The sequence below is a fragment of the Cyanistes caeruleus genome, chromosome 12 (genome assembly GCF_971803275.1).
Source record: "Cyanistes caeruleus chromosome 12, bCyaCae1.hap1.1, whole genome shotgun sequence".
NCBI lineage: Eukaryota > Metazoa > Chordata > Aves > Passeriformes > Paridae > Cyanistes > Cyanistes caeruleus.
Genome location: NC_141712.1, coordinates 9,075,992 through 9,103,579, shown reverse-complemented (window position 1 = coordinate 9,103,579; position 27,588 = coordinate 9,075,992). Strand labels below are relative to the sequence as shown.

At 45.6% G+C, this 27,588-nt stretch overlaps 3 protein-coding genes and 1 long non-coding RNA gene across 15 annotated transcripts in view; 3 read left to right on the top strand and 1 right to left on the bottom strand.

Annotated features, from left to right (window-relative positions):
* The window catches only part of LOC111934628 (uncharacterized), a 141,458-nt gene extending 130,249 nt beyond the window's left edge, over positions 1–11,209 (top strand). For 5 of the 10 annotated variants that reach the window (XR_015275580.1, XR_015275575.1, XR_015275577.1 and 2 more), the window contains 6 exons: positions 1,101–1,181; positions 1,294–1,720; positions 3,366–3,496; positions 5,572–5,653; positions 6,738–6,778; positions 8,330–10,084. This is a non-coding gene — a long non-coding RNA (uncharacterized LOC111934628). Of the gene's footprint in view, positions 1–1,100; positions 1,182–1,293; positions 1,721–3,365; positions 3,497–5,571; positions 5,654–6,737; positions 6,779–8,329; positions 10,085–11,070 lie in introns of those variants that run through there. The other 5 variants (XR_015275576.1, XR_015275582.1, XR_015275579.1 and 2 more) reach the window with 2 other exon arrangements.
* A 4,693-nt stretch (positions 11,210–15,902) lies between these two features.
* CBLN1 (cerebellin 1 precursor) lies at positions 15,903–18,861 on the top strand. The gene is made up of 3 exons (XM_086847154.1): positions 15,903–16,448; positions 16,627–16,746; positions 17,918–18,861. The coding sequence occupies exons 1-3, from the start codon at positions 16,182–16,184 to the stop codon at positions 18,113–18,115; spliced, it is 585 nt and encodes a 194-aa protein (XP_086703280.1). The 5' UTR covers positions 15,903–16,181; the 3' UTR covers positions 18,116–18,861.
* Positions 18,862–19,076: 215 nt separating this feature from the next.
* Positions 19,077–21,014, bottom strand: LOC147650841 (uncharacterized). Of its 2 annotated transcripts, none has more exons than XR_015275235.1 (3): positions 20,771–21,014; positions 20,287–20,567; positions 19,077–19,839 (listed from the first exon to the last, which is right to left on the bottom strand). XR_015275235.1 is itself a non-coding variant. In XM_086847153.1 (3 exons), the coding sequence occupies exons 1-3, from the start codon at positions 20,984–20,986 to the stop codon at positions 19,836–19,838; spliced, it is 438 nt and encodes a 145-aa protein (XP_086703279.1). In that variant the 5' UTR covers positions 20,987–20,988; the 3' UTR covers positions 19,077–19,835. The 2 variants fall into 2 exon arrangements, 1 of the variants encoding a protein (XP_086703279.1); XM_086847153.1 differs by having other exon boundaries at positions 20,350–20,567; positions 20,771–20,988.
* The window catches only part of LOC147650840 (uncharacterized), a 30,945-nt gene continuing 24,176 nt past the window's right edge, over positions 20,820–27,588 (top strand). The window contains exons 1-2 of one of the 2 annotated variants that reach the window (XM_086847152.1): positions 20,820–21,346; positions 21,956–22,258. In XM_086847152.1, coding sequence (XP_086703278.1) covers positions 22,030–22,258 — 229 coding nt within the window. In that variant the 5' untranslated portion in view covers positions 20,820–21,346; positions 21,956–22,029. Of the gene's footprint in view, positions 21,528–21,955; positions 22,259–27,588 lie in introns of both variants that reach the window. The other variant, XM_086847151.1, reaches the window with a different exon arrangement.

Here is a 27,588-nt window from a genome sequence, read left to right as displayed (position 1 = left end):
CATTTAGACAACCCAAACAGAATCAGTGCCATATTATTTTAGTTTATTATTCCTAGTGGAGTACAGATTGGTCTTCCTACTTTGATATTTATTTATACCAAGGAACTACAAGAACATAAATGCCACTCTTGGGATAATCCAAATGCTGGGGCCAAACAGAGTACACATTGCATCTGTCTCATTTGCAGTAAAATGAAGGAGTGTTTAGGTGTAATCCTGCTAATGAAGGACAAAGTTGAAAGTCAAATGTAGCCTTCAGAATGAATGTGTCACTGTGAAGCTGAGAGAACTGTAATTCTATGTTAAAACTTTTTCTTAAAATATCAAATATCTAAGATGCAAAAAAAGAAAATGTGGTTCTTTGGTTTCATTATTCTCTTTTCTTTGAAGCCATCAAGGATTGTGTTCAAGATTTTAGTGCTCATATGAAAAATTAATGATGGGTTTTTGCTAGACAGAAAGCCTTTTTATTTTGCACATGATTAACAAAGAAAACTCAATGCAAAAGTGAGATGCTCAGCAGGGGGTGGTTCTCTCAGAGTCCTGCTCACAGCTTCATACCATAACATTTATTGACATGGGAAAATACCCTCTTTTATCCAAAGACAGTTAAACACACAGGATATGTGCAGGGTGTACGTACTGAATAACAAGGAGCAGATTCTCCACAAAGGAAAATGTCAACCAAAATAAACAAACAGCCTAGCAGCAGGCTGGCCCTGCACTGCCTCTGGGCTGCTTCAAGTCTACTGCAGAGCCAAGTGCAATGTTAGTCTTTTGCTAGTTATAGTCAGGAAGTAGATTATCTGCTGAAAGGCTGCAGGGTGACTTCAGACAGCCTGCCTGCAGCAGAAGAAAAGCCAACGAGTGGGCAGTAGAGAATATAAACCAGAGCTGCACTCTGCTCACAGGCTGGTTTGATTCCGTGTTCCTCACCTAGAGAGATCTCATTTGGGAGGGTCTGGGTACTTTTCCCACAGGTCTTTTCCCACAATGTAAAATCACAGAGTAAGCTCACATGAGCTTGTGCATCCTGCTTTAACCCTGTCATCTCTCTGCCCACCCCTCAGTTTTTATAACTTCTTGTTTTTTTGATCTAGTCAGCCAACTCTGTGCATTTTCTGGGATTCAGAAGGGCCATCTGCTACCCACACATTTAAAAAGAAAGCCACACAAAAAAGGTATAACTTTTACAAATTATAATGGAATTATAATGAGCCTTACTTACTTTAAGCTTAAGAAAAGACAAACATCTGTTACTAGTATGTATTTATGATTTGTCCCTAAATACAGGTGGATTTTTAAAATATCTGTTAAATACAGCAGTACACCGCAGAGAGCTGAGTGGACTTATAAATTTCAGCCCAGACTTGCAGTTTTGGTGTCAAACAAGAATGAAGCAAATCACTCTGGACAAACTGGACCAGAAAACTTTCTTTTCTTGTTATTCTAAAAAATGGAGAATGGCATTTATTCCCCTTCTCCTCCCATCCTCCCCTCTCTCCCACCCACAAAATACCATTATGGACTACAAGCTCTACTTGCATGTAGGTTCCAAGAGGATTTTTGAAAACACTATGCACAAGAACTCACTAAAGATACAGAAGTGTCAAACAACAGAAGTCTTTCATGTAGAAACTTGTTTTCCTTAAAACCACATGTCCATAAGCAGCAAGGATGAAGGTGTCCCATGCAAGCTGAAGTGATTCTTGCTTTTGAGGTAAGGAAACCTAAAGAATGCTTAAGTTGGTAAGAACTGGCCTTGTGCAGGAGGACACAAGGCAGAGTGTCTATTTCTCAGTGATAAGGAATCAGTTACACTACATAGAAAAAGCCAAAGCCACAAATATAGCACCTAATAATGGTAGCTATGAGCCTTACCAAAATATTTCATTTTTCTGATTTAGTTCAAATTTGTTTGCTTGAACACTTCTTTTGAAGTTATCTACAGTAGTGGCACTGAGGTGTAGTGACTGGTGTACAATTATAGAACCAGGTTGGCAGGATGATTGAACTGGCTAACTGCCATTTTCACACCAACTGGTTTTTTTCTTGTGGATTTTTTAGATCAGATCCCTGCAGGAACAGATTGAGTGAAGTTTTTATATTGTTATTATGGCTGTTTTTATATTGCAGTAATGATTTTTTGATATTTGATAATAAAGCCTTGAGATAATAGCAGTGGAAGCCTCAGCGTAGCTTTCATAATCTATTGATTTTGTGGCTTTTTTTCAGGGTGAATTTTTTTCTTTGCTATCATTGGTTGTTTGGGTTTTTTTAATTATTTTGTGGGGATTTCTCTCCGTGCTTTTTCCTACCCTATAGTGCTGCTACATATGAAGTATATACAAACAATGTGCTTATTTCCTCCTGTCAAGTGCTACTAACCAAGTACAAATACAGCCCAAGTTTTGTCCTGCATCACTAAACTCATTGATAGCTTTACTTCAGCTACATAAAAAGCTGGATTAGACACTATCCACTATCTGAGAATTTCTGAGTGATTTATACCATGCAATTATATTCCGGTCTCTAACTCAAAATTTAGACAGACAGTAGGTTTTAGGAATGACTATAATTTATATCCCTAAATTATAATCTCTCTAGAACAGGAATGGTATCACTGTGTGTAATCTGAAAAACACTCTGATAATTTTGGCAGGCAAGGCAGAATTTGATGACAGGTTTGTAATTACCACTGTGAAGCATAGAACTAGAGATGTGCCTGTGAGGGAGAGGTGCTCTGTGCTCCAGGAGCCTCCCACTCCTGGGAGCAGCTGGATCCACAGTTACACCCTCGCCAGCCAAGAAGCTGTTCCTGCCCTGCCTTGTCCAAATTTAGCCTCATGCTGGTGAGTGGCCAGCCCTGGTTTGTCCATCGCTGCTGCCAAGCAGATGGAACTGGCTGAGTTTTCCTCACCTTTGCTCAGCAAGAGCTTTAATTTGTGTCTCTTCTGCTCCCCAGCCAAAAGTGGCCATGAAGTCTTACAGGCATGTATTTACTCTTACAAAGCCTTTTTTACTCTGACTGAGGTTTACTGACAGGCTCAAAAGTTCCTGTAAGGCAATATGACAGAAAAATAAGAACAGACAGACAGACAGTAATGGCATGACCCTCATTTCCTTAGGAAACTAGGCTAAAAATGAAAATGTGACCTCAGACCCTTTGCTGAGGGCTTCCCCTTTGAAAGTCAGGATGAGAAAAATATATCCTGGATCAGAGGGGACATATGGAGATTACTGTAGTCTTGTGTCTATATTAAAGGAGTCAAGAAAATAAACTAATTGTGAATAACTTTTAAGTCTTCCCAAATCATGATTACTATTAAAAATATTAAAAACAATATTGTATTTACTTTTCAAAGGAAAAAAATGGTGTCACGGTTACAGTTACAACCAGAGAGGGATACTTTGGATACAGAATGCAGAGGATTCCCCTGCCCAAGGGACAGACTGAGGCAGGGATTCTGTCCCACACTGGGCTGAAACCATGCAGGTAAAAACAACTGAGAAAACAGGCTGGAGTCACTGTCCCCTCCCGAGGTGAGGGATGCACACAGCAGAGAGGGGTCCCATTTTTGCCCCAAGGAACAGAAGGGGTGTAGAGTGAGCTCAGGAGAGGGAATCTCCGTGACCTTCCCAGGCTCCCCTCACCTACACATTGTAGTAGCTCACAGGCAATTTGTAGCCATTTAGGTGGGTGTTCTGTGTCTGCATGACTGGACTTTAAAGCTCAATCCAGTACTGACCTTGAGAGAACCTCTCAGATGTGCTGGCAATGGAGTAGTTGACGCATTTCCACACAAAGCACTAAACCCTTACATATTGGAAAAGTCATTCAGACTGTTAGGACTTGCATGGAAAAATACAAATATTTCATAAGGACAAGTGGGCAGATTATTCTCAGGGTATTGATTCCACATATTGGTCTGCTGAAAACCTGCTGCTAAATAGACCTCCCTACTGGAGAGGCTGAGCGAGGTGGCCGTTTCAGAGGCTCTGGGGGTTTATTGATTGCACATAATCATGAAATAGCACAGATTGAGCATGTTGTTGCCACTACCATTTGCATAAAAAGGTAACGCTTCAGTGTTGGGAAGCCAGAACACTTCAGAACATTAAAAGCAGCTGTCCCTTACCACATCCAGCAGGGCAGCAAGTCCCTCAGGCTTCTCATTTTCCAGCGCCTAGGGAACCGGGACAACACACACATAAAATTGTCTGTATTGTTGTCTATAACAAGTAAGTTAGTAAATATATTTGCCATACTAGAAAGATACTGAAAATGAAACTCATATCTCCAGCAAACCTACAGAGCAATGTTTTCTCTCTTACTGGAAAACAGCATCACTTAGGGAATTTGAAATGGATTATTGGTTTTCTATTTGATTCTTGTCATCAGTTGAAGTTAATTCAATTAATTTCAACCAAATTCAGGTAAACTCTTCTTCCTCCTGACATGCTAGTTTTGTCAACTGCAGTTCTCAGTTCTTCACAGATGGGATTCAACAAGGGATCTCAAGCAGCAGCAGGCCCATGAAGTACTTTAGCAAATAGGGTCCTGAAACACGGTGGACCCTTAAATGCCAGTTTGGCCTGCTGAGAGAGCAGTGAATTCACTCCATATCTGATGAGAGGATTCAAATCATCAGTTCAGTGGGAGAATCTTTCTGTTGTGGGGATGAAAAGCTCAGGGGACCTCACTCATGCTCAGTGGTCTTGTAATTAAATGTTATACACTTGATGAGCATTGCATTGCAAGCCTCAAGGCTAATTTACATGTTACCACCAAAATGTCTTATTTTATTTTGCTTGTAAAAATGCTACACAGGCATCATTGCATGTCATTGCAAATGGTTTCTATCAATGATGCTTGGGTGACTCTCAAAATTACTAAAAGCTGTACATAATTACTGCTAAAAAGCCCTGCACTGAACCAATAATGCTTCCTCTACAATAGCTATTTTATGACTAAGAAGGCTTTCCTGATGTGACTGACAGTGTTAGGATAAACAAGCAGCCTGCCAGCAAATAAAGAATAGCTTTTTGGGGAAACAAAGTAGTTTGATTCAATTATAGTATTACATGTATCATTAAAGTGTGTCACTTTTCTGAGAGCTGCCCATAATTCACAACAGAAAGGCAGCGTTGGAGAAAAGAGAGAAAAATTAAAGTAAATAGGAGCTCATTGTAAGAATGGTGAGAGATATGATGTCAATATAAGGTATTTACTGGCACATTTAAATGCTTTATGTTGTAAAAGTTGCTTTTAGTGGTCTGGGACACATGACTCATGTCACTCTTGAGACAAATAAAAAGAGCAGAAGATGGTCAAGGCTCTGGGACCCATTTAGCACATATGCCTTTATTAGTTTCATGTTCTGAGGAGGTTATTCCACAAATAGCATTTCCATGCAGGTATATCAAATGGACTTAAATACCTTTTCTTTTAATTCTCTCTTTATTTAATACTCTTTGCTACTGACTTCAAAGCAATGCTAGAGCACTGCAACACCATTTATTGGAATATATTAATAATAATAAATTACAGTTTCATTCACTGTATTCCAGCTCTTAGAAGAACAAACAACCTTCTGCAGATGCAGAAGAAAGGCAGAGAAATATTAGATGACTTACCCACAGTCTGTAGCAGGTGAGTGAAAGAATTAGATATAGAACCTCTGGCCTTTCCTCCAAATAATCTTGCCTGTGTTTTTGCCACACTAAAATGATTTTGCATATGTCCTGTCTCAAAATATGAAAAATATATGCAATATGCAAAGCAGCCAATTGGACTGCCTTTTGGAATATATCATCATTTATGAACAGTGTGTCTTGAAACCTAAACAGATTGTGTGCAATTAATTGCACACTGTCAAAGAGACTACAGCACTTTACTGCCAATTTGTAAATAAACCCTAGTTTGCAAAAGGACTGAGGCAAGTGAGGTGAGTTTCTGTGAATAAAGGGAAGGCAATGCACAAATGCAATGCAACACAATTTTTACACTTCAGCCTTTAAGAATTTTGCTGACCCTGGAAGAAAATGGTAAGGTGCAGAGTCATTCAATACAGCCAGGTTTCTCTGTAGGTAGATATTTTACATAACCTAAACAAAGAACTCCCAGCTTACTTGAGATGCAAAAATAATAAAGAAGTTATGTACGAAAGGAAAAATGTACTTTTAATTAAAATTTTAGAAAATACATGTGCATTTTTTACCTTAAAGATGTGCTGAACAATGGTGAATGATGATGTGCAAACAAAGCAGATTCCCTTTATGTCCTGATTATGACCCTGAAATGATCTTTGTTATAAATATGCTCATGCTGGTAGCTGGCCAATACCTGACTGGATTCCTTATCCAGTGCTGTCTCTCTCCCTTTGTATCACTGCTGTTACCATCCTATCTCTCATTGTTCCCCTCATATATTCAATAAATACAATATGTTTGGTGCCACTGCTGATCTGCTGAGCCAGTCAGTGGCCGGCCCAGTGACTCAGACTTGGTCTCAGCTTCAAAAGAAGAATGATGATGTCTGTCTTTCTAGGTTTGAACCCCTCTGGTGAACAGCATCACAAATGTGGTACGGACCTTCAGTAATTACTGAAACAGCAGTTTGTCACAAGCTGCCTGCAGCAATGATGGACAATCTGCTGGTGGATATAGTTAGAGGAAGGAATATGCAAGAAAACATGATATTTGTGACAGGTTTAACTTGGATTTTTTTGTTTCAGGGGATGAAATGTACCTGTGGAGGCAGTTGATGAAGAGCTAGGTACCTATATTCATTAACTATTCTTTCCACCACTGTGGTATTTAATATATATACAAAAAAATTACTCCAGTGTAAATAAGAATTTGGCCCAAGTAGCAGGGACAATTACATGAAATGCAATTTGTATCTCCTCAGAAGTTCATCTAAATAAGCAGTGTCCAAAACAAGTAGATTTAGCCCTTGAGGAAGAGGAGTTCTCCCTGCATATCCCAGACACCCTCCACAGTGGTCATTGAGGGGGTCATTGCGATGCTCAGCAAATAAAAAAATCTCTTCCCCATTCCCCTGAGCCTTGTACCAGGCCCAAAGCTTACTGCAACATGCAGGCACTTCCCTGTGCTCTGTGAACCTGAAAAGAAAACCAATATAAAAGTCCTCCTCATGTGAAACAATTCTCTTTATTCTTTTTCTGCCCTAATCTTGTAGCACAATTGCAGTTCCAGAAATGACACAAAACACTCAAGCCCATGGATGGTGAGGTAAATTCAAGGTTGAGAGAAGATGAAAGAAAAAAATGATCTCTGAGCCTGATAGGCTTTGGAAGGAACTTTACAGGGAATCAGCACACCAAAGGATGCTGTTATGTGGGGAACCACGGGCCCAGCTGGCTGCAAAATTAGAAATCTAGAATTGAGAGGACAGAATTCACTGCTTAACCCCAGGCAAATTAACAGTGACTTTTGTTTCACAGCTTAATATTTAAACAATGTTGCTCCAATTAGTCAATGGAAGACATTTTGTTTTCTGTGAGATATACTCTTTCCTCTCCAAGTCAAGGAGGTTTGCTTCCAGGATTTTTTTTATTTTTTTTATTTTCTTTTTAACTAGATTGCTCGTGGCTCTAGGGTTAGCGGGTTTCCTTCAGAAACACCACAAACACTTCCGCTCCTCCACCCTTTATTGACTCAAACTTTCAAAATCCGTGTGCCCACATCCCCTAGCTTGTTATTTTGTGTGTTGCACTGCTGGAGAGTGCTCGTGTTTCCCCACAAAAGGCTCTCCGGTGCTGAGCTCTCGCATTTTGCCTCCGGAGCCCCGCGGCTGTGCTGCTGCAGGACCCCCGGCCGCGCTGCCCGAGCCTTCAGAGCCACAAACAACTCTCTCAAATACCCAGAGTGCCCAGAAGATGGAAACGTGCTGCCTTACGATTTCAGCCAGCAGCAGATGAACTCCGGACATAGTGACAGCCCACCCCTTGCTGAGCAAACCCGCTGAGCATCCTGAGCAATCCAGCCTTAGCCCCTGACCGCGTTCATCACAGTTATTTTGTTGTACTGTGAAGAATGCAGAGATCACTGTCCATGAAAAGCAGAGTTCAAAAGGCAGTATGGCACGGTGTCCATGTGCTGGCTGACACGTTTAACCCACAATTACCAGGCATGGGGTTTTCAGATTAAATTCCTGAGAAATTGCTTGGTTTTCAGGGTTTTCTCCCCCCTTTCTCCTCTTTGCCACTGAAGTAATAATTTTCAGTTGAATATTTTTATCTTTATCTGTAGTTTCCAGTGTTTTTAACAGTTCAACCCATTCCTCTCACCTCTACCCCTGCAGGTGCTCGTGGAAATTGAGACTTGCACCAGCCGTGTCTGTTGCCAGCAGGACTCAGCAGTGTCCCCAGCTCTGGTGAGGTACCAGTGTGTGGTGAGGCACAGTGGTGGCATCCTGGGATACTAATGTATATGTCATGTAGTGTTTGTATGCAGCAAAGATTTTGGAGAGTAGAATACGGGGAATCTATTGTTTTCTTTAGAAACAGCTTTTCTCCTCTGTTGTCCCTTGACATCTGCCCCTCACAACAAGCTTGGGATGCGATGTGCCCTTCTCTCCCCTACAAATACCCTGCTCCTTTTTGACAAGGAGGATACTGACAGTACTGAGATCCCACTCAGTCTGCTTGCTTTTAGCAGCCCTACAAGAACAGGGAGGAAATTTTCCCTGCTCTCTGGAATAAGGTCCTCCATTACCATGTCACAAAAGAAAAGAGGCAGCTTGGTACCTAAGGAAAACTGCTGACTTTAAACCTGAGATAAGGCTCTATCATTTACACTAATGAGCTCACTGGTGGGGAATTTGTAAAATTTTATGATAAAAAGTAGCTGTAGTCAGTGTTAGATGGAATTTACTATTTTACATTTTTGCTGAAGATAGATATAACTACTAATAATTTACACATTCAAACCTAAATAAGAGCAGAAGAACTGTCCCAGTAGAAATTCAAAGATCTTGTAAGTAATCTATTATCTTTTTTTATTTTTTTTTTTTTTTTTTTTAACAATGGGTTGAGTCAAAATTCTTCTGGGAAAGCCTATAGATACTTTTAACTGGTTGAATTACAAACAAGTTACTCAGAAGAAGCCCTTAATGAAATACTTATATTTCAGGATTTTAATTGTTTGTGACTTATGGTTACAAGTTCACCTCCCAGATCTGATAGTCCTGTCAGATTTGATTTCTGATAGAAGTGTGCCCTGGGATGCACCCTGGGGTAGCCCTGTGATGGTTTCTGAGCTGGGTACCACATATGCCCAGTAAGTGCAGTGAATAAGGGGAGGTATCTAATAGCCTTTGTTATTGTCGATTGTCAGAGCAGTAAATGACAAGTGTTCAGGAAATCTCTCAGCTACTGTAGGTTACAAAGACCTAAACCATTCTGTTCTGAGCCAGAATAAATGAGTCTGGCTGGAGAGAGCAACTCTGCTATAAAACTAGCAAAAATGGAAGAAAACAAAGAGGTGAAAGTAAGCAAAGAAGAATAAAGATGTCTCTAGCTAAAGGACTGGAAAACTAACTCAGGTTGGCATCTGTGTACGCTATGAATGAAATTACAGCAGGTTTTTCACCCTCTCTGTCGTTTTTTTCTTTTTTCCCCTCTGCTTACTCCATTTGAGGTGTTCAGCCGCCACATAATCACAGGTTCAACACCTGGAAAAGGTGGCCAGAGGTGCAATACAGGGCATGGGCTGTATTGCCTGTGAGCACTCACTGCTGCATGCAGACCAGAAATAAATCCTAATGAAATATTCCACGTGGTGATTGTCCCCCTGCTGCTGTGTTTTCTACCTGGGCCAGCTGTGTTTCTGCAGTGCTGTCTCAGTCACTTCACTCTCTGAACAATCGTGGATTCATGGCTTTAACTGATCCCTTTACCAGAGAAATTTGGGAAGGGCTGCTGGGGTGTGTGATAGGCACTAATCCCAGAGCAGGCATCGCCCAAAGGAAACAATGAGCATGGACACTTGGCTGTGGGTTTAATGCTGCCAAAAACAAAAGGACAGACAAAATAAAGTGTTTAGCAAACAGGAGAAAGGTGTGTGGAACGGATACATGAACGACAGCTGGTTTATGGGCTGTCACTGAGGTATTTTCCAATTCCATGAGCAAGCACTGGGAAAATGACAGACCAACAAAAAGGATCAGTGTGAGAGGCTGCGAAGTGGCTGAGAAGCTGGTCTTCATGCAACTGACCAAAATTATTACAACATTTCAAGAACACATTGCATTTTCCATGAAAATCTAGTCAAATCCATGGCTATTGTGTATCTTTGTCTTCATATGGTTCATCACAAGATTTTAATTGCCCAAAAGTCTGTCTACCTGTCTCCTTCCCTCCATCCTGCCATCCCTTTGTACCCAATACAGAAGTGCAAAAATGTTGCTCTTGCTGCTTTTCCCCAAGAGCAGCAGCCACTAGAGGGAAAGATGCACACGGAAAATTCCCTTCAGCATCTCTGGGGCTTTCTTCATAAGTAAAAAAAAAAATCAGAAATTTACCCAGCATTTGTAAGGTAGTCTGATTTATCCTTTCAGATAAAGTATGTTGAATGAGATTATTTTTAGTATTGCAGTTGCACTGTACATCATGAAACACAGCCAAAATTAAGGGCCAGGAAAAAAAAAATCATTGGCTAAATTACACAGAGGAGATTGGATTACCTGTTCAAACAAAGCTCTTAATTCTGTGTATAAATAGAATCCACAAGCACAAGTGCACTGCAGTAGAAAATAAAGCCAGCCAGCAGCCCCTAATAACCCTTAATTATTAGGAGTTTCAGTTAACATTTGGACAGCTTTGGTCTTAATTCTTTTAAGTTTGAAGAGGCAGCACAACCGAGGTGGCCCCATTTACAATTACATTGAGCACACACGCTGTTCCAGCCCGTGCTGGCTTTAGCTGAGCCTTCTCTGGCAGCTTGGGCTGGGATTTTGCCCTGTTAAAATATAATTACCTATCTGAACGGCAACTAGTTTCCAGTTTGAGTTATTTGTTTGTAACAATGCACTTGTTTTGACAGAAGTCTATGACAAGAAAAACAAATCAAGCTCCTGACCTTGGCATCATCGCTCACTTAGGAAATTTTTGTACCTGGAAGAAAATCTGCCGATATTCCATGCAAGTAATAAATTATCCGACATCATCAGTCAATACCATAATGTATGTCAATGCAAGTCAATGGCATAAGTAAATGTAGCTGTAAAACAGATATCTCAAGGTAAGACTGAAATCCAGTGTTACTTAAAAAAACCCAGAACTTGATAGTGCTATACTACGCATGGACATTTACAATTTTATAAGCCAGAATGTTTAATATTTGTCTCAGGGATGGAGTTTTCAAATGCTCTTAGCAGAGAACTAATATTCTTTCCCATTTCTAAAACTGCCCTATGTAATATATATGTGAGATCAGAAGTCAAATATTGTATTGCAGGCACACAGTAAAATGCAGCAGATGAAATTTATTTTGAAGTTATCTTAATAAGCTGTTTTGTTCCTCAAAATATACAAGCCCTACTACCAGTGTAGCCCAAGGAACCTTCAAAGTAGATAATTTGACATTAATTTCCTGCTGCAATCCCCACTTTGGTTAAGACTGTGTAACTCTTTCCCCTTTGACCTTCTGTTTGTAACTACATGTATCCATCAAAAATTCCCACTCCTGAGACTCGGGTTTGCCAAAAATGTGAACTGTAAAAGCTGAATTTTTATTTCAATGTTTTATCAGATTTTTTTTAACATTACAAAACACATGATGACTTAGGGTTGTTTGATATTCTCTAGCCAGAAGCAAGACCTAAAAGTGAAAATCGGAACTATTTTTCTGTAGAACAAAGTGCATGGTTAATGTTGGGAAGCAACCTGATTTGATCAAATAAAATTACAGAAGGTGAAGACAGGAATATATACAAATTATCACCTGGCAGCTGTTGTCAGGCATACACCTCAGAAAGCACAGGCACTCTCTGGCTGTCCATCCCTGGCCTGGTGCTATTCTCTCCTGGCCCCCAAACCTGTCTGTGCCATTTTATGGTTTTTCTCTGCTGAGTACAACCTGCACAGGCAGGCAAGTGGCACTGCAGGTCCCAGGCCCTTTTTATTCTACAGTGTGGAGCATTACAGATAATTCTGCTGGATGGCACCCTAGCAGTGCATCTGCTTCTGCTGTGCACTCTCTCAGTGAACTCAGCCTGCTCTTGATACCTTAATTGCTTGCTGTGGAAGCTGAAGGTGACACCATAAGCAAATCACCATAAATACATGAAAACCTTTCTTACAAGAGCAAATCAGATGGTTCTAGATAGAGCATTGGATGGATCAGCAAAAGCTGTTTTGTTCTAAATCTCATTTTCACACATCTTCAGACATTGTACAGAATCCCAGCAGATGCTTGGGAAGACAAGTATCTTAAGTTTATATGGGCATATATAAATCCCTGAATTGCTTTTTGCTGCTTATAGTTCATAAACTAATATAGCAGTGAACAAACTGCATTTTCAGAATTCTGAACAAACTGCATTTCATATAAGTTATCCAGTTATGGACCAGACCTTGCATCTCTTACTCAAGAAGGATTAAATCAAAAGGCAAGTAGTCTGTGAAAAGGTGAATTTATACACAGTGAGCTAAAGTCTTGCTAAATTATTCTCTTGAAGGAAATATAAAGGTTTCCAGTAGAATTCTCGGTACTTGTTTTCAGAGCAGCTTATGCTTATCCTCCTCAGAGACTTTATGAGTGAAGCTGAAGTTAAATGTGTAGCGAGACTGAGTTTTAAGGATGATTTTCCTACAACAGGATTAAGGCTCACTGACAGTGTAATGGAGGGCAGGTAATACTGCTGTTGCTTTGTGGCTAAACTATATTTTGGTTTCTACAGATAAAACTTCAGTACCTAAGAGCTTCACGATTGCTTCTGTAAGAGGTAAAAAAACAGATTATTTTGGTCTTACCATAGCTTTCTTTCTGGTACAAAATAAGCAACTCTCCCATGATCTGAGCAGGATAGTAACCAGTCCTGAACTGTTGCTTCAGGGACTTGATGAGGATAATTCAATTATTTTTTTTTTCCCTCCAGATTATTTCCAAGTTGTTTGGTTTTCTTTTTTTTTTTTTTTTCCTTTAACCTTGGGTGAAACATTAGGGGAGTTCTACAAACTCCTAGTCTGCAGGCAATCTGTCAATATTGAGGTCAGGTGAGTTACCACACAATGGACAGTTCACATATTTTCACCACATCCACAACAGTTTTTTCTTAAAAGCAAACACCAAAGAGCTCTGCTTGACAAATATATCCATTTCAAACTAACATCTGCAACATCTATTAGAGTTTGTTAATACCTTGATACCATTTCCATTGTATCTCAATGACCATTGTCCTCTTGGATCTCAATGACATTGACTAACAAGGCAGTTTGTAATTTGATGGTGTAATTTAATTCCTGTCCCTCTGTAAACACCTGGATTTGCAAATCTCCACTCTAGATGGAGAGCTCTTTGCCACACATCACTAATCATGCCACGTGCTTCTCTATCAGTCCCCACATCCTCCTGCTGAGCACCTCTTCTTTGTGCCCAATATGAGTCAGAGACTGTTGGCAATACAGAAAGGATCAACACAACTGCCTAGCACTGCATGTGGCATTTAATGAAGTCAGGTCTAATTTGCATGGCAGGTGTTACTTTATTACAGTCAGAGCTGCAGAAGCTGGATGCTACAGTGCTAGGCAAGTGTGCAAGAATGAAAGCTGCTGACAACGAGGGTGTCTGACACAGGAATCTTGGCACCCCCCTTGTCTGCCTGCCTACCTCCTGTGCGAGGTAAAGTGACAAATTTGTTCATTTATCCAGGTGCCCCTGTCCTGGTTCTTTCTGGTAACTCCACCCTCCAAGCCATTGGAGTAGCCAAGGAGCTTGGGGGTAGAAGGCCCACCCAGTCTCCTGCCAAGGGGTCACCACACCAAGCAACTTCCAGCTCTGGCAGACCCTCCTGGACTCAAATCCATAAGCTACATCTAAAGAGCTCTATAGCATGAGAGAATTGATTTCTGTCATGCACAAGAAGTGTCTTACAAGAGAAATACATGATACAATATTTTTTATGAGTCATGTGTGTTGAAAGAACATGTATGCTTCTTTGAGTCAAGTCACTCAAAAAAATTAAAAGGGCAGAGCCATGCTCCTTCAGTTCCTATTTCCCCAAGCCATCTCACCAAAATGACAAGAATGCAAAATGCTCATTTTCACTATTTTTTATTTTGTTTAGCCTTATTAGTATCCCTTAGAAATATTAATTTTATTTTAAAGTTTCTGATTCTGATTTCAGATTCAGTTGTCAGTAGCAATAATACATTGTAAATCTTAAGCTCGTGTCTTGAAGTAAAACATAACACACCTTCTAACAGGCTGTGGCTCCACCCACTCACTTTCTACTTCTCAGAATTTTTGTTGCTATTTTATTATCTGCCCAACTCTTTTCTGACCACTGTTCTTCCCCTATAAGCATTTTGCCACTGCATTGGTTTCCAGACTGCTTCACTGCCGAGTATCAAAAGTGCGGTGTATTCTGACCCTCCCTGCAGAGGCTCCTGATGCCATTGGTTCCCGCTCCATCCCGTCCCTCACAGCCAGCCAGTACCAACCCACGGGCAGACTGACACTTCAGACTGTCTGAACAACTTCACAGACACGCCTTTAACTTAGCCGGGCAGTTATAGCAGTAAAGTTTTATTTATGGCAGTTTTCAGAGAGAGAGATCACTTTCCCGGGTAAAAAAAAAATCTTACGAACCACACAATCGGAACAGCACAATGAAATAAAGTAAAGCCTTTACCAAAATTCATAATGATTTGCACTGGAGCTCAGTTTTGGATCACATTCAGTTTCCCAGAGCAGATGCTACAAACTCCATAAAAGTTTTTATCTCTGCAGTTTAACTTTGTAAACATATTTGCCAGTTAGAAAAGCACTCTGTTCCAATCGTTTGTTTCTAATCTCTTCATTTACAATCCCGGGTGATGATTTTTTGACAGCGCATCCAGAAAGAACACGGGTCAGACGTCCAGAGACAAAGCAATCTTTGCGCTTTAGGAAACAACGACGAGCCTAAACCCGCGCTCCGGGCCGGTCCCATGGCGGGGCACTGTCCTTATCAGCGGGGCGCTGCTCCGGCCGGGGAAGGCTCCACACGCTGTCGGAGCTGCTTGCTCAGGAAGCCTTGCGGTTTGTTCCTTCCCGGGATGCGAGCGAGGCGGCTGAAGCAGACAGCGGAGCCCGGACACTTCTGCGAGGGGGACCCGTGGTAACCCATCTCCCGGTGCGATTCCGGCGGGCGGGGCGCGGGGTCACAGCCGGGGATGCTCTGGCTGCTTGGAGGCGGCGGCAGGCCTTCGCCCCGCCGGCAGCCCGCTCCCTTCCAGCCTACCTGGCGCAGCTGCACCGCGGAAAGCCGCGGAAAGCCCCGCTCCGCCCCACGGGCCCTCAGCCCGGCTTTGCCCGACGGCCCGGTCCGAGCGGCTCCACAGGAGTTCCGAGCCCCGCCCTGCCTCAGCCCCGCGCGGTGTCTCCGCACCCCGGCGCTCCTACCTACGCGGCTCGGTGCGGCTCGGCTCGGCTCGGCTCGGCTCGGCTCGGTGCGGTGCGGGCGGCTGTCGGGCACCTGCTCCCGCGCCCGCGCCCGCGCCGCCCCACAAAAGCGGCGGCGGCGGGCGGCGGCACGCGGACTGCGCGGCCATTGGCGGCGGCGGCGCGCGGCGGGCGCCGGTTGGGCCGGGCGCGGCGGAGGCGGGCGCGGGGCGCTGACGCCAGCGCGGGGCCGGTGGGGAGGCGGGGCCGCGCCCCGCGCCGTCTTTGTGCTCGCCGGCAGCCCCGGCAGCGCCGCCGCCTCCCGCCGCCTCCCTCAGCCCCGCTCGGCGCGGCGGGCGGCTCCGCTCCGCTCCGAACCGCTCGGCCCCCGCTCCGCACCGCAGCGCTCCGCGCCGCGCTATGTGTGCCGGCGCTCCCGTGCCTCCTCGCGGCCGCTTCCCACCCGGCGGGGCGCGCTCGGCCCCGCTCTGAGCGCGGCGGGGCAGGGGAGCGAGCGGAGCGGAGCCCGGACGGTGCCGCCCGGCGCGGAGCGAAGGGAGCGCGGCGCCATGCGGGGCCCGGGGCTGGGGCTGAGGCTGGGGCTGCTGCTGGGCGCGGCGTGGCTGGCGTGCGGGCAGAACGAGACGGAGCCCATCGTGCTGGAGGGCAAGTGCCTCGTGGTGTGCGACTCCAACCCCACCTCCGACCCCACCGGCACGGCGCTCGGCATCTCCGTGCGCTCCGGCAGCGCCAAGGTCGCCTTCTCCGCCATCCGTAGCACCAACCACGAGCCCTCCGAGATGAGCAACCGCACCATGATCATCTACTTCGACCAGGTGGGGCGGGCGCGGCGGGCTCGGGGCGCGCCGCCGCGGGAGAAGTTGCCGGGGCCGGGCTGGGACGCGCCGCCCCGCGGGGCCCTGCCCGCGGGAGGGGGGGCGCTGGGGGCCGGGGGACAGCGGGGCTGGGCGGCAGCGGCCCCGCGTCGGTGCTGACTGTGCCCTTCCCTTACAGGTACTAGTGAATATCGGCAGCAACTTCGACTCGGAGCGGAGCACTTTCATCGCGCCCCGGAAAGGGATTTACAGTTTCAATTTTCACGTGGTGAAAGTGTACAACAGGCAAACCATCCAGGTCAGCCCCGAGCGCCGTCGCCGGGCTCCGCGGGCACCGTGGGAGGGAGCGGACGGGTCGGCGGCCCGGTGGGGCGGGACGTGCCCCTTGGCCGCCGCGGGGAGCGCAGAGCTGCGGCGATTCTCTGCTCGAGGGGACGGTGCCCAAGGGGCCTCGGAGTCCCAACAGGCCTCCGCTCGGCCCCTGTCCGCGTGAGCCGTCCCGGGATGGGAGGTGGCTGGCCGCCTGCCGCGCCCTCCCAGCTTGTCCGGGCCCTCGGACTGCCCAGTGCCGCGGAGCGCTGGCGGGAGCATCCCTGTACAGAGCCCCTGGGAACCGCGGCCCCTGGCGGGCTTCTCACCCAACTCTCCTGTGGCAGAACATTTCGTAGGGATTTGGGGTTCGGGGAGGTGCTTATGGTATGGAAACGATAATGAATCTGTGCATGTCTCTGCAGCTACTCTATACGTACCTGCCTTTTCTATGGGGTTTGATGCATATGCTGCTTTAGGTAGGGTTAATAAATTACCGGCCTGAAGCCAGGTAGCATAATAAAGACAGAAAATCTGACTGTGTAATGATGCACTTTGCAAAGGTGAATGGACAGCTATATAACGCCGTTATATATATATGCCACCGTGCAAGTGGCTTAACACCTTTAGATTGGGCAGGTAGTGTATTATTAATGTGGGGTATGCAGTCCCAGGGTCATTAACGCGAGCTTAGCAGAGCTTATTGACTGTGTTGTGGCATATTGTCTTTGCTGCCTAACAAAGGAAAACTACCCCTTGAATGCACTTCAAAGGCCCTGACTCCGGCGGCTGTGGCTCTGCTCCTCCTGTCTCTGAGGTTTCGCATAAAGCCATCTTTCAATAAGTACAAGCAGACCTCTTTTCATAGCCTGAAAACACAGGCACCCTATTGAAATTCTCCAAAATAGGATCAATGTCCTTCTTTATATGCACCGGGTGTTTTGATGTGGTTGTCGGTCTAAAACAGTGGTGAAAGACTTCTTCCTTTGGAGTACATACCTTAGCTGGGTTTAGATTGATATTTCTTTTTTATGGGGCTGGAGTTTCAGCTGTCAAAAGAGGCCTTTCCTTAACTAAGCATTTTGCCTGTTAGACGAGCCCCAGTGGTGTCATTGTCTGACTTTAATTGACAGAGGGCTTTGTTTTATCTTGCTCTTTAGGTGAGTTTGATGCTAAATGGGTGGCCAGTGATTTCTGCCTTTGCAGGGGACCAAGATGTGACCCGAGAAGCTGCTAGCAATGGAGTCCTGATTCAGATGGAAAAAGGAGACAGAGCTTATCTAAAACTGGAGAGAGGAAACTTGATGGGAGGCTGGAAGTACTCAACATTCTCTGGATTTCTAGTGTTCCCACTTTAAATCACTCCTCATCCAAGTAAAGGGAGAAATCTCTTACAAATTCCCAAGTCAGAGCTGGGTTTGAAGAATCATGGACAGCAGACTTTTTACATTCAAATATTAAAGAAGCTTAATCCTGCTTAGGTTTGTGTACATCTGCTTTGAAGAATTACTACTTATTTTTGTTGTGTTGCAGCCAACAGGCAGGAGACACTATAATTGATCAAACCCCCATTTATATTCTTCTCTCTCCTCCCACAAAATTAGTTCCCATCTCTGTGTCATTGGTGTAATCTGCCATTGTTCCCCCATGGCTTCTGCCTCACACAAGTAGACTTTAGATATTTTCATTGTCCTTTACAGCATATTTTGTAGTTTTGTTTTTAAAACATGTTAATCTTGACTCTTTCTCTGAGTTTAACTTTTAAAAAAAGAAAAAAAGCAAAGTATTTTTTGAATACATGGATGCCATGATGGAAGGGAAAATGCAATTCTTGCTGTGTATTGGCTGGCAAAAGGAAAAATTTCTACATGAAGAACTATCCACAGCCAAGGCTGACTAGAGTATTTCAATATTTCTATGTAATTCTGAGTGATTGTGAAATTTAAGGCTGCTAAATGTTTTGATGCTTGTTTTGCTCTTGTACAACGTGGCCCAACTAAACGCCAGGAAGTATATTGAACTTTTACTATTACTCTGTAATATATGTGTGAATATTGAAAATTAATTTTTGCTTTAATTCAATAAAGTTTAAATGGGACTTTTATTTTTCTTAACCAGAAATAAGGTTTCTCAATGCAGGTAGGCGGGGGGAGGAGGCTCGGCGGGGTCCCGGGGCTGCTGCAGTGGGAGCGGCTCGGGGGGTGCGGCCCCTGGCCCCGCCGGCCGCAGCTCCCCCCGCACGGGGCCCGCAAGCCCTGCGGGTGGTGCTGGCAGCCCGAGCGGACCCGGCCATGGGAGGAAGTTTCTGATATCCAATTATTTACAGCATTTATCTGTATTATATTCTCTAAACCCGATTGCATTTTATACAGCCGCCTAAAACCACCTGACCATGTGCACTCGAGGCTGGTACTATCGATTCGCTGGTATTACTTGTTTACCGTCTTTTGAAGATATAAATGCTATAATTTTGCAGTACTCAAAGAGATTACTACTTTTATTAAAAGGTGCGTACCGAGGATTTCGATTGTATCTAAAGTTTAACGTGAAATAAATCGGTGAAACGATCCCCGGGCTGTGTGCGTGGCGGGGCTGCCCCGGCACCAGCGGAGCCGCGCGAATCCCCGGCTCCCGGGAATGAGCATAATCATCTCCAAGAAGGGAGGGGGGAATTAATACGAGAACAATAAGCAACGCTTCTCGCTTTATTCACAGGTTCTGCCCTGGAAACAGGCCGGCGGGGCGGGCGGGGACGCGCTCCGCGAGGGGCGGCGGTGGGGAGCGGGGTCGGCCGGGGATGGCCGCGGCCCTTGGACTCCAAGTGGAATGGATACAGCATCCTGCTGCCAGCTCGTCACCTCTGTCACCCCGCGGCGCGGGGGCCAAAGCGCCTTCTGGCCCCTCGGTTGCCGCCTGGCCCAGGTTCTGCTTCGCGCCCCGCAGGAGCAGGGGAGGCTCGGGCCGGCCCTCCTCAAGCCCTGCCAGCAGCAAGCCGGGAACCTCGGCACCTGCTGGCCAGGAGCCGTGCGACGGAACGACTGAGACTTATGAAGAAGGAATAATGCCGCCGGGCTGCGTTCACCTGGAATTACAAAATGCTCAAGATAACCAACACATCGCATTGTCTGACCGCACGCTCCGCTCTCAACGCGAGGCTCTTTTATTACTCTCCCCTGGAGCCTCTCACACCGCGCCGCCTCCCAGCCCCGTGCCCCCTTCACGCCCTCCCCTCCAGAACGGCATGGTCAGGGCGAGCGGAGAGAACTTGCCTCCCGTGACGGCGGGGAGCGGGCAGTGGGGAAAAAAAAAGGGGGAAGGAACAAAAATAACTAGGTTACAAGAGAAAGGAAGGCGGCCCTGTGCCCTCCCCGCCTCATCGCGTCGGAGCCAGGCAGCAGCTCCCGGCCCGGGCCCGCCGCGGGGGATCCCGGTGATCGCCGCAGGTGCGGGGGCTGATGATGCTGATGCTTGTCTTTTGTTTTTATCTTTTCCCTCCTCTCCCTTAACGCGAAACAAATAAACTCGCCACCTTCCGCTGAAAGTTTTCCCCTGGTTCTGAGCGTCTCATTAATATTGTGCAGCTGGAAATTACATTACTCCGATCGCAGCAAATCGCTGCTCTGCGGTTGTTACAAAACGCCGCCGTGGCTGCTTGAAACAGCCTCGTCTGCTCCGCGCAGCGAGCCCGGCACTCCTCTCAGCGATGCTCCCCTCAGCGAGCCCGGCACTCCTCTCAGCGATGCTCCCCTCAGCGAGCCCCGCATCTCGGGGCCACCCGGAGGCCCCGGCTGGGGCGGGAGTTGCTCCTGGCTGAGGAGGTAAAGCCGCCCCGAAACCCCGTCACGCCGGGCCGGGGAAGCCTCCCCGGGTCCTGGGAGGGGGCCATGGCCCGGGACCCCGCCCCGGCTCCCTGGAGGGGCGGGCGGGTCCCGCCGCCTCCCCGCCCCAGCTCGGCCCGGAGCTGCCCCGGTCCCGGTGTCGGGGAGCGCGGGCCGCGCGTCCGAGTGATTTACCTCAGCAGACGCGTTGTGTTTAAAAACAGCCCCTTTCTGCCATCCCTGCGCCCCCGGGGGCAGGGGCAGGAAGGCTGTGGAGGTGCCCTCTGAAGGGGCTGAAGGGAGCGGCAGCCAGAGGAAGCCGTCCTTGCAGAGCCTCCCGGGGCCGGCGCCGCCCGACGGGGCGAGCTGGGCTTCCCTAGGCCGGCCGGTCACACCCACGCTTATCGCCATCTCCACCCGTAGCCGGTGCTTTGTCCCCTTGATTATAGCGGGGAAATGTTAAATGGTTAATTGTTAAATGGTTGCACCTGCTCGGAGCCCGTTCTCATCCTGGAAACCGGCCGCACCTGGGCGGGCGAGGCAAGGCCAATTTCCTGCCTGTGCAACGCCGGGCCCTGCGAGCCTCGGGCGGGTCCTGTGAGGAGAACGGGCTCTGAGGGGCGACCGAGCCGAGGGAATTGGGCACGGGTGCCATTTGAAGCGGCGGAGCCGGACAGGCCGGTGGGTCTGGCTGCGGGCACCGCTGTCCGGGCTGCGTGGAGCCGGAGACAGAAAAGGGACTGGCTTTGTCCGGCAGCCCTGCCACGGCCGGTAAGCAGCGGGCGGGAGCCGCGAACAGCCCCATCACCGAGGGGTCCCTCGCAGGGAGGCCGTGTCCCCTCACGGCTCCGGCGGCCTCGTCCCCGGCCGGGGCACTGCTGGGCTGCTCGGGGCCGCGCTGCCCCCAGAAATGAGCTGCTCGGTACCCTGCTTTAATGTGTTTTCAGTTGATGTATGTAATGTCTGATTGAATTTATTGCTGATTAGCGTTGAGCACGAGTTTACACAACAAGAAATTATGTTTCATTCAGTTCATTAGCATGTCTAGTGTTTGCTTTATGAGCATATCACTGATGGTAATGACCAATGTTGATTGATTTCTAATGCGGATATAATTACACAATGTAGGGGAATTAAAGGGAAAATCCACATTTTTAATTGTTGGGTTTTTAGGGACTGCGTGTGGGGGCGAAGGGGGTGGACAGGGAGAAACAAACCAACTCTCTTCTGCGCAAACGATGAGAAGATACAGATTAATGACTCCAGCAGGAGACGAGGAGTTTGGTCCAACAGAAAAGCAAGTCAAATGCAGTTAACTCAGGGAATAGTTAATGCACACTCGACAATGCAAAACACAATTTCCCCTCGTCTTCCCCCCAGGTACATCTGGAAGCCCGATAAGTTGGTTTGGAAGCGGCGGTTCCCGAGGAGCCAGCGGAGGCAGGGCTTCGTGCATGGCCGGGCAGCAGCTCCTGCAGCCCCGCCGGCGGCTGCGCGGCTCCGAGGCAACGAGCGGGGAGAGCACAGCCCTGCCCGGGGTCAGCGGGGCTGCTCGCCCAGCTCTGCCAGCGGCACTGCTGCCCCCGGCAGCGAGCCCTTGCCCGCATCCTTCCTGCGAGCTGGAGACGGAGAGCGGCGAGAGCTGGAGAGCCCCGGCTGGAGCCGAGCGGAGAGCTGCAACAGGTACGGGCAGCGGAGCGGGCTGGCCACTGGGGCGATTTCAGAGGCAGGGGAGGGGACTGCGAGAGTACTGTGAGGACTGGGAGTGAGGAAGTTGGAAGCAGCTTGTGTACTCCATCTGATCTCTGTGTTCTTGAGTGTGACCTCTGAGAGTGTCCTTTCCACTAAGAGGGAAAGGTGGCCTGGGAGGGGAGAGATCAGGGTTTTGCTGGAGGCATCTCCAGTGCGATGTGCAGAGTGAGAGCAAGGGGGCTCTGGGGAAACCCCTGTAGTGCAGAAATCCCTGGAGGGACACAGACACACTTGTTGACCTGCTTTAGTTTCACCGTCAGACACGGTCAGTGGGTGAAGTGTGAGGTGTATTCTGTCAGCTGAGAGTTGCCAAAAGGCCTCTGTCGTTGCTTGCCCAAAAATAAAACAGGCCTTGTGGTTTTTTTCTGGAGAGTGAAATAAGCTGTGTGCCTTGCTTGGGAGGAGAGAGCTCGGGCAAGGCTGGCAGTGCTCAGTCCCTGTGCCTTGGGGCACTCTGAAAATCCAGTGTGGGCTGGAGTCGGTGACGCCTGGACTGGGTGCACTTCCCCTTCCACTAGTACCTCCTTCCTAGGATTCAGAGCAGTGGGGTTTGGGGTTCCTCTGTTTCGGTGGTCCACAGTAGTGTTGATCCCAGTGTGAGCAGCTGTGCACATCGGGGTGCAGAGCATTCTGGTTCTCCCCCATGACAACTTTGAGCCTTTTGTTGGATAAGAGAGGAAAATAATGCCATTGCCTTTCTGCAGCTTTATACAGCTGGGGAGATGTGGTAATGGGCCATTATTCAATATTTCACCAGTAGCTCTTAAGTTCTTAGAGTATGGGATTCCTAAAGTGAAACAGTTCTTCTGAACTCAGGACATATCTGGGATTCTAAAAAACCCTGTTTGTGAAATTTTTCTTGGGGAGGGAATTGTGGAGCTTTTGGAGAATGGGTCTAACATTGCATGAGCGTGTCAATTTGAAGAACATACCCAAGGGCCTCCTGCCTCTCATGCCTACATCATTAAAAAAGACAGGTTCAGATTATTTTTGAGTCTTCATGCAGTGTGCTGCTCGTGGCACTCTTGGTGTCAGTGACCTTCTAATTGACTGAAATTCTTCTAAGCTATCAGAAAAAAAGAAGACCCAAGAAAGAGATGTTGGAAGAGTTTAAGCAAAATGAAGACAAAAGATGTGAATAATTGTCATTCACATTAGTAATTTATGTTGCATGCAGTATGTTCGAAGAAGCATCAGTGCTTCAGCTGCAGTTATATTTCCAGGGTTTGTTTTTTGTTGTCTACACAATACTCATTCAAGGACTAAAGGTTCATGGGAGGACTCCTGCTTTGTTTGCAGTTAATACTCATTCAGCTTGTAGTGGAAATTCTCACTGCATTGTTGGACTTCATGCTAATAAATTTTAATGTGCTTTCAATGTTTTGGGCTCCAGGGTCATTCAAGTCAGGGCCATCCTCCTTGAGCTGTTTCTATACTGAGAGTGTTTTCCAATTTTTCCAGTAGTAACAACCCCTGTAAAAAGTAACTATTTTATGTGGAAATTAACATAGTCCTGAACCTTTTCTGTTGATAAATTCCCATGCCACTAATTGCATGACAGCTGGCTTTGGTGTTGCTGTCACAAAAGCAGGTCAGTATTTCTTTCTGTTGTGAAATAAAAATGCTGAGACTTAAAAGTTATGAACATATCATGTTGCTCACTCTACAGTTCTTTCCATCAAAATTTCTTGTATAACTCTTCACGATATTGGTCACTCTGCTTGATATGTTGACCTGATAAATACCATTTCTACTGAAAGAATGGAGAAGTATTTTGTTCTTTGCCATGCATGTGGTACTGTTCCTGATTTTGTAATTGTTAAAATCTGGTCCACAGGACTTGTGATTTCATGGGTCAGTTATCCTTCCTACTTTGATTCTCCCCAATTTTTTCAGCATACGTTGAATCATGTTTTAAAATTGTTGATTGGCATATATTCATAATTCCCTTTTGAATGTTTTTATAGTTTCTTTAGTTGGTTTTGTATTTCCTGGCTGACAATGGAGCTGAATTTCCCTACAATTCTGTCTGTTGAGGTGTGGGGAAAGAGAAGCTTCTGATGTCTCTCTTTTTAATCTGGTTTTATTGTTCCTTTGCTGTCTTCTGAGTGATTAATCTCAGTATTTTAGTCTTCGAAGAGCCTTTCCAAAGGCTCAATTGTTCACACAGTCCAGAGGATTGCAGCCTCTAGTTTTGAAACACCTCCTTTGAAATGGCAGGACCAGCTCTATCGAGAAGAGTGAGATGAGGCTCAGCAGTTATTATATCCACAGCAAAAATTCTAGCTCCTGTAGCTGTGCACTTTGTCATGTGGCCAGCTTCTTGCAGTGCTGCTTTGAGCAGAGACCTTCACTGAGTTTGCTGCAAGATTCCCAGGCCCCTGTTGTGGCTTGATTAAGCTAATTGAGAGCTCTGCTGGGAATTAACCACCATTAATATATGTAAACCTACCAGCTTTGCATTTGGCTTATTGCGTACATGAACAACTGCACAGCTCTGACCAAACCTGGAATTATTTTTTTGGCCTGTATAGATCTAAGACATCACTGTCTTGAAGCACAGGTTTAACATAGCATTTTGACCTGTGGAAGTCATATTTATTTTCCTAATGTACATAGTGGAAGGACTTTGGAACAAATACATTGAGAGAAAAGTCAGCTTTCCTCTATAGCAGGAAGAGGAGGATCTTTTTTAAAGCAGAGATTCCAGGGCTCAGTTTTGAAGATATGGTTTTAATTCCAGTGGGTCATTAAATGAGTTTTTTTCTGCTGACATAAATTTGCATAGCTGTGTTGTAGTGCAGATTCTTGCAACTTATTCTGCCCGTGGGATATTATGGCAGAATTCAGGAAACTGCTGTCACAGAAATACATCCCAGTCCTATTTCCTAAATTGTTGTAAGCAGTGCAGTAGATACACTTGCATGAGACAAGGATTATTTGGATGACAAATTTTTAAGAAATACATTCATATTTCTTCTTCTCACATTTAATTTTATTTTTTTATGGAGTCTTACATAACACAAGTGAATTCTTCTGGCCATGTTTTCAAGATCATGTAAGTATTCTGGATAACTGTTGAGATACTCAATTGTGTCAGTGGTAAACACGTGGTGAAATGATGCTGCTGTCCAAAAAAATGTTGTCCAGAGATGTCTAGGATAGATTGGTTGGTTTGTTTGTTTGTGTTATTTTTATTTTTTTTTTAAATAACTGGAATGTCATTAAGTGGCCCAGTGTTATCTGGATAAAAAGATTATATCTATTGTAAATTTCAGTCAGTGTAGGGTTGTAGGTGCATAGTCCCATGACAAATTTTCCTCTTTAAGATATTTATATATTTTGAAGATGAAAAAAAAATAAAATCCATTAAGAAAACATTGAAACTAATTAATATTAATAATTAATATATCAAGTACAGTATTTGTTTAAATAGTATCTGTTATTATTTTCTCTTGAAACTGTCAATGGTCTTGGGAAGAAACCACCTCTCCTCTCTTTACTAGCAGTTTTTCAGATGGTATTGAAGATTTGAATGCTTGTCTTGTGTGGGAAAGGACATAGCTGAATTGTTTTGGAGTTGTTTTAAGACAAAATGAGTAAAGTGCTCACAAAAAATGTGGAGAACACAATATCAAGGACAATCAGTTTTTATTTCTGACAGTTTTGTGTCATTGTGGCTGAGATGGTCATAGTGTTCGGCAGTGTTGGCTCCTGACACCAGGCAAACTGAAGCTGCAGTTCTCTAGGCCAGCTAGTCAGCACCCAGGTTTGGTCATGATTGCTTTATGCTCAGAACATGGAAATTCAGCCAAATCCCTTTGGTTATGCTTCAGCAGCTGGGAAGATGAGTCCTGTATAATCAGAAATCAACTGCAGAATGGTAATTTTAGTTTAATGCTTTTAATGTTCCCTTACTGTATTGTGCTTTCAGCAAAGCTGAAGATGTTGCAAATACAATATTGGGGTATGGCTTATAAATTGATATAATTAGGAGCTGGTCTGATCAGTGCTGTCAATGTCAGCACTTTCCAAAGAAGGCAGGGCTGTTCAGTCAGATTGGCTTCATTCTCTCAATTTGAAGCTGTGTGAATATATTTTATATTTTCAAAATGTATCTGTCACATCCTACCTTAATGGTGACAGCATATCACATCACACTGTGTCTCTGTCTTACTGTATCTACACTGGTGTCTAATGAATGCTTCTGCACAAAGGCTGCTGTACACCATGCAGCTGACTGAGCTCCTGTCTGACTCAGATGCTTTTCACTCAGCCCTTTACCTCTGCAGTTTATGGAAATTTCCCTCCTGTTGCACTGTGGCCGGGCTGCACTAACCCTGTGTCTGCTCTCGGGGGCAGAGGAGGATGGGGGGATGCTCCTTCCTGCAGCTGTACGGCACAGAAACATTTCTGCAAGCTTGAAGCAAAGGAGCTGTCACACAGTAGGAAGCACTGAGCCCTTCTGAGCAGGCAAGGTAAGCCCTGGCCACACATGAGCAGGTGTAGCAGAGTTTTAAACCCTTTGCCATGGTAGTTATGTCCACATTAGTAATGTGCAACAGTCCCTTATATCTGGAGACATTTTTTTGTATATTTCTTCTGCTGCAGTTGCTCATTTGCTGAGTTTCCTCCATGAGTTGTGCAGCTTTTCAGTTGTAACTGGTTTAGTAATCTTTCTTCTCCAAGGCCCAGTACTTCAGCCTTGCCAATCAGGAGGAGAGCCTCTTGGCTGTGCTAACTCAGTTTGTGCCTGCCTCCTTGTGTATCGACTTCCTGTCATCTCTGAGATTAACTTAAAATAATCCTTGCCTTTAGTAGCCCTTTCCAGTTTTCTCCACTATCTTTGTAGGTTGTTCATGCTGTGCTTTTCCTTTTCTAGCTTAATTTTTTTTTCTTGTTGAGAAGAACCCTGTTGATATTCAGTATTAGGATCTCTGCTGGAAACCAGTAATACATTCATTCTGGCTGAAGTATTGGCTCCCCACATCTCTGACTGGTTCCTCAGGAAAGGATGGAGACAGATACTGATATCTCTAGTTGCTCTCTTGAGGAGCCTACCATTTTGCAAAACACTTAAATTGAAAGTGTGTCCATGGAGTGGAAAACAACAAGGTGCTTCATGATTTTTAAGTTAAGGCACTTAAGCATAAGCTTGCCAGCTCTGTATGCCTTCAGCTAGATAATAGGAGTACAAGAGTTGTTTTATATTTAAGCCAGCAGATAAAAGTGGCCTTTTGAAAAGTGGAACATTCCTTTAG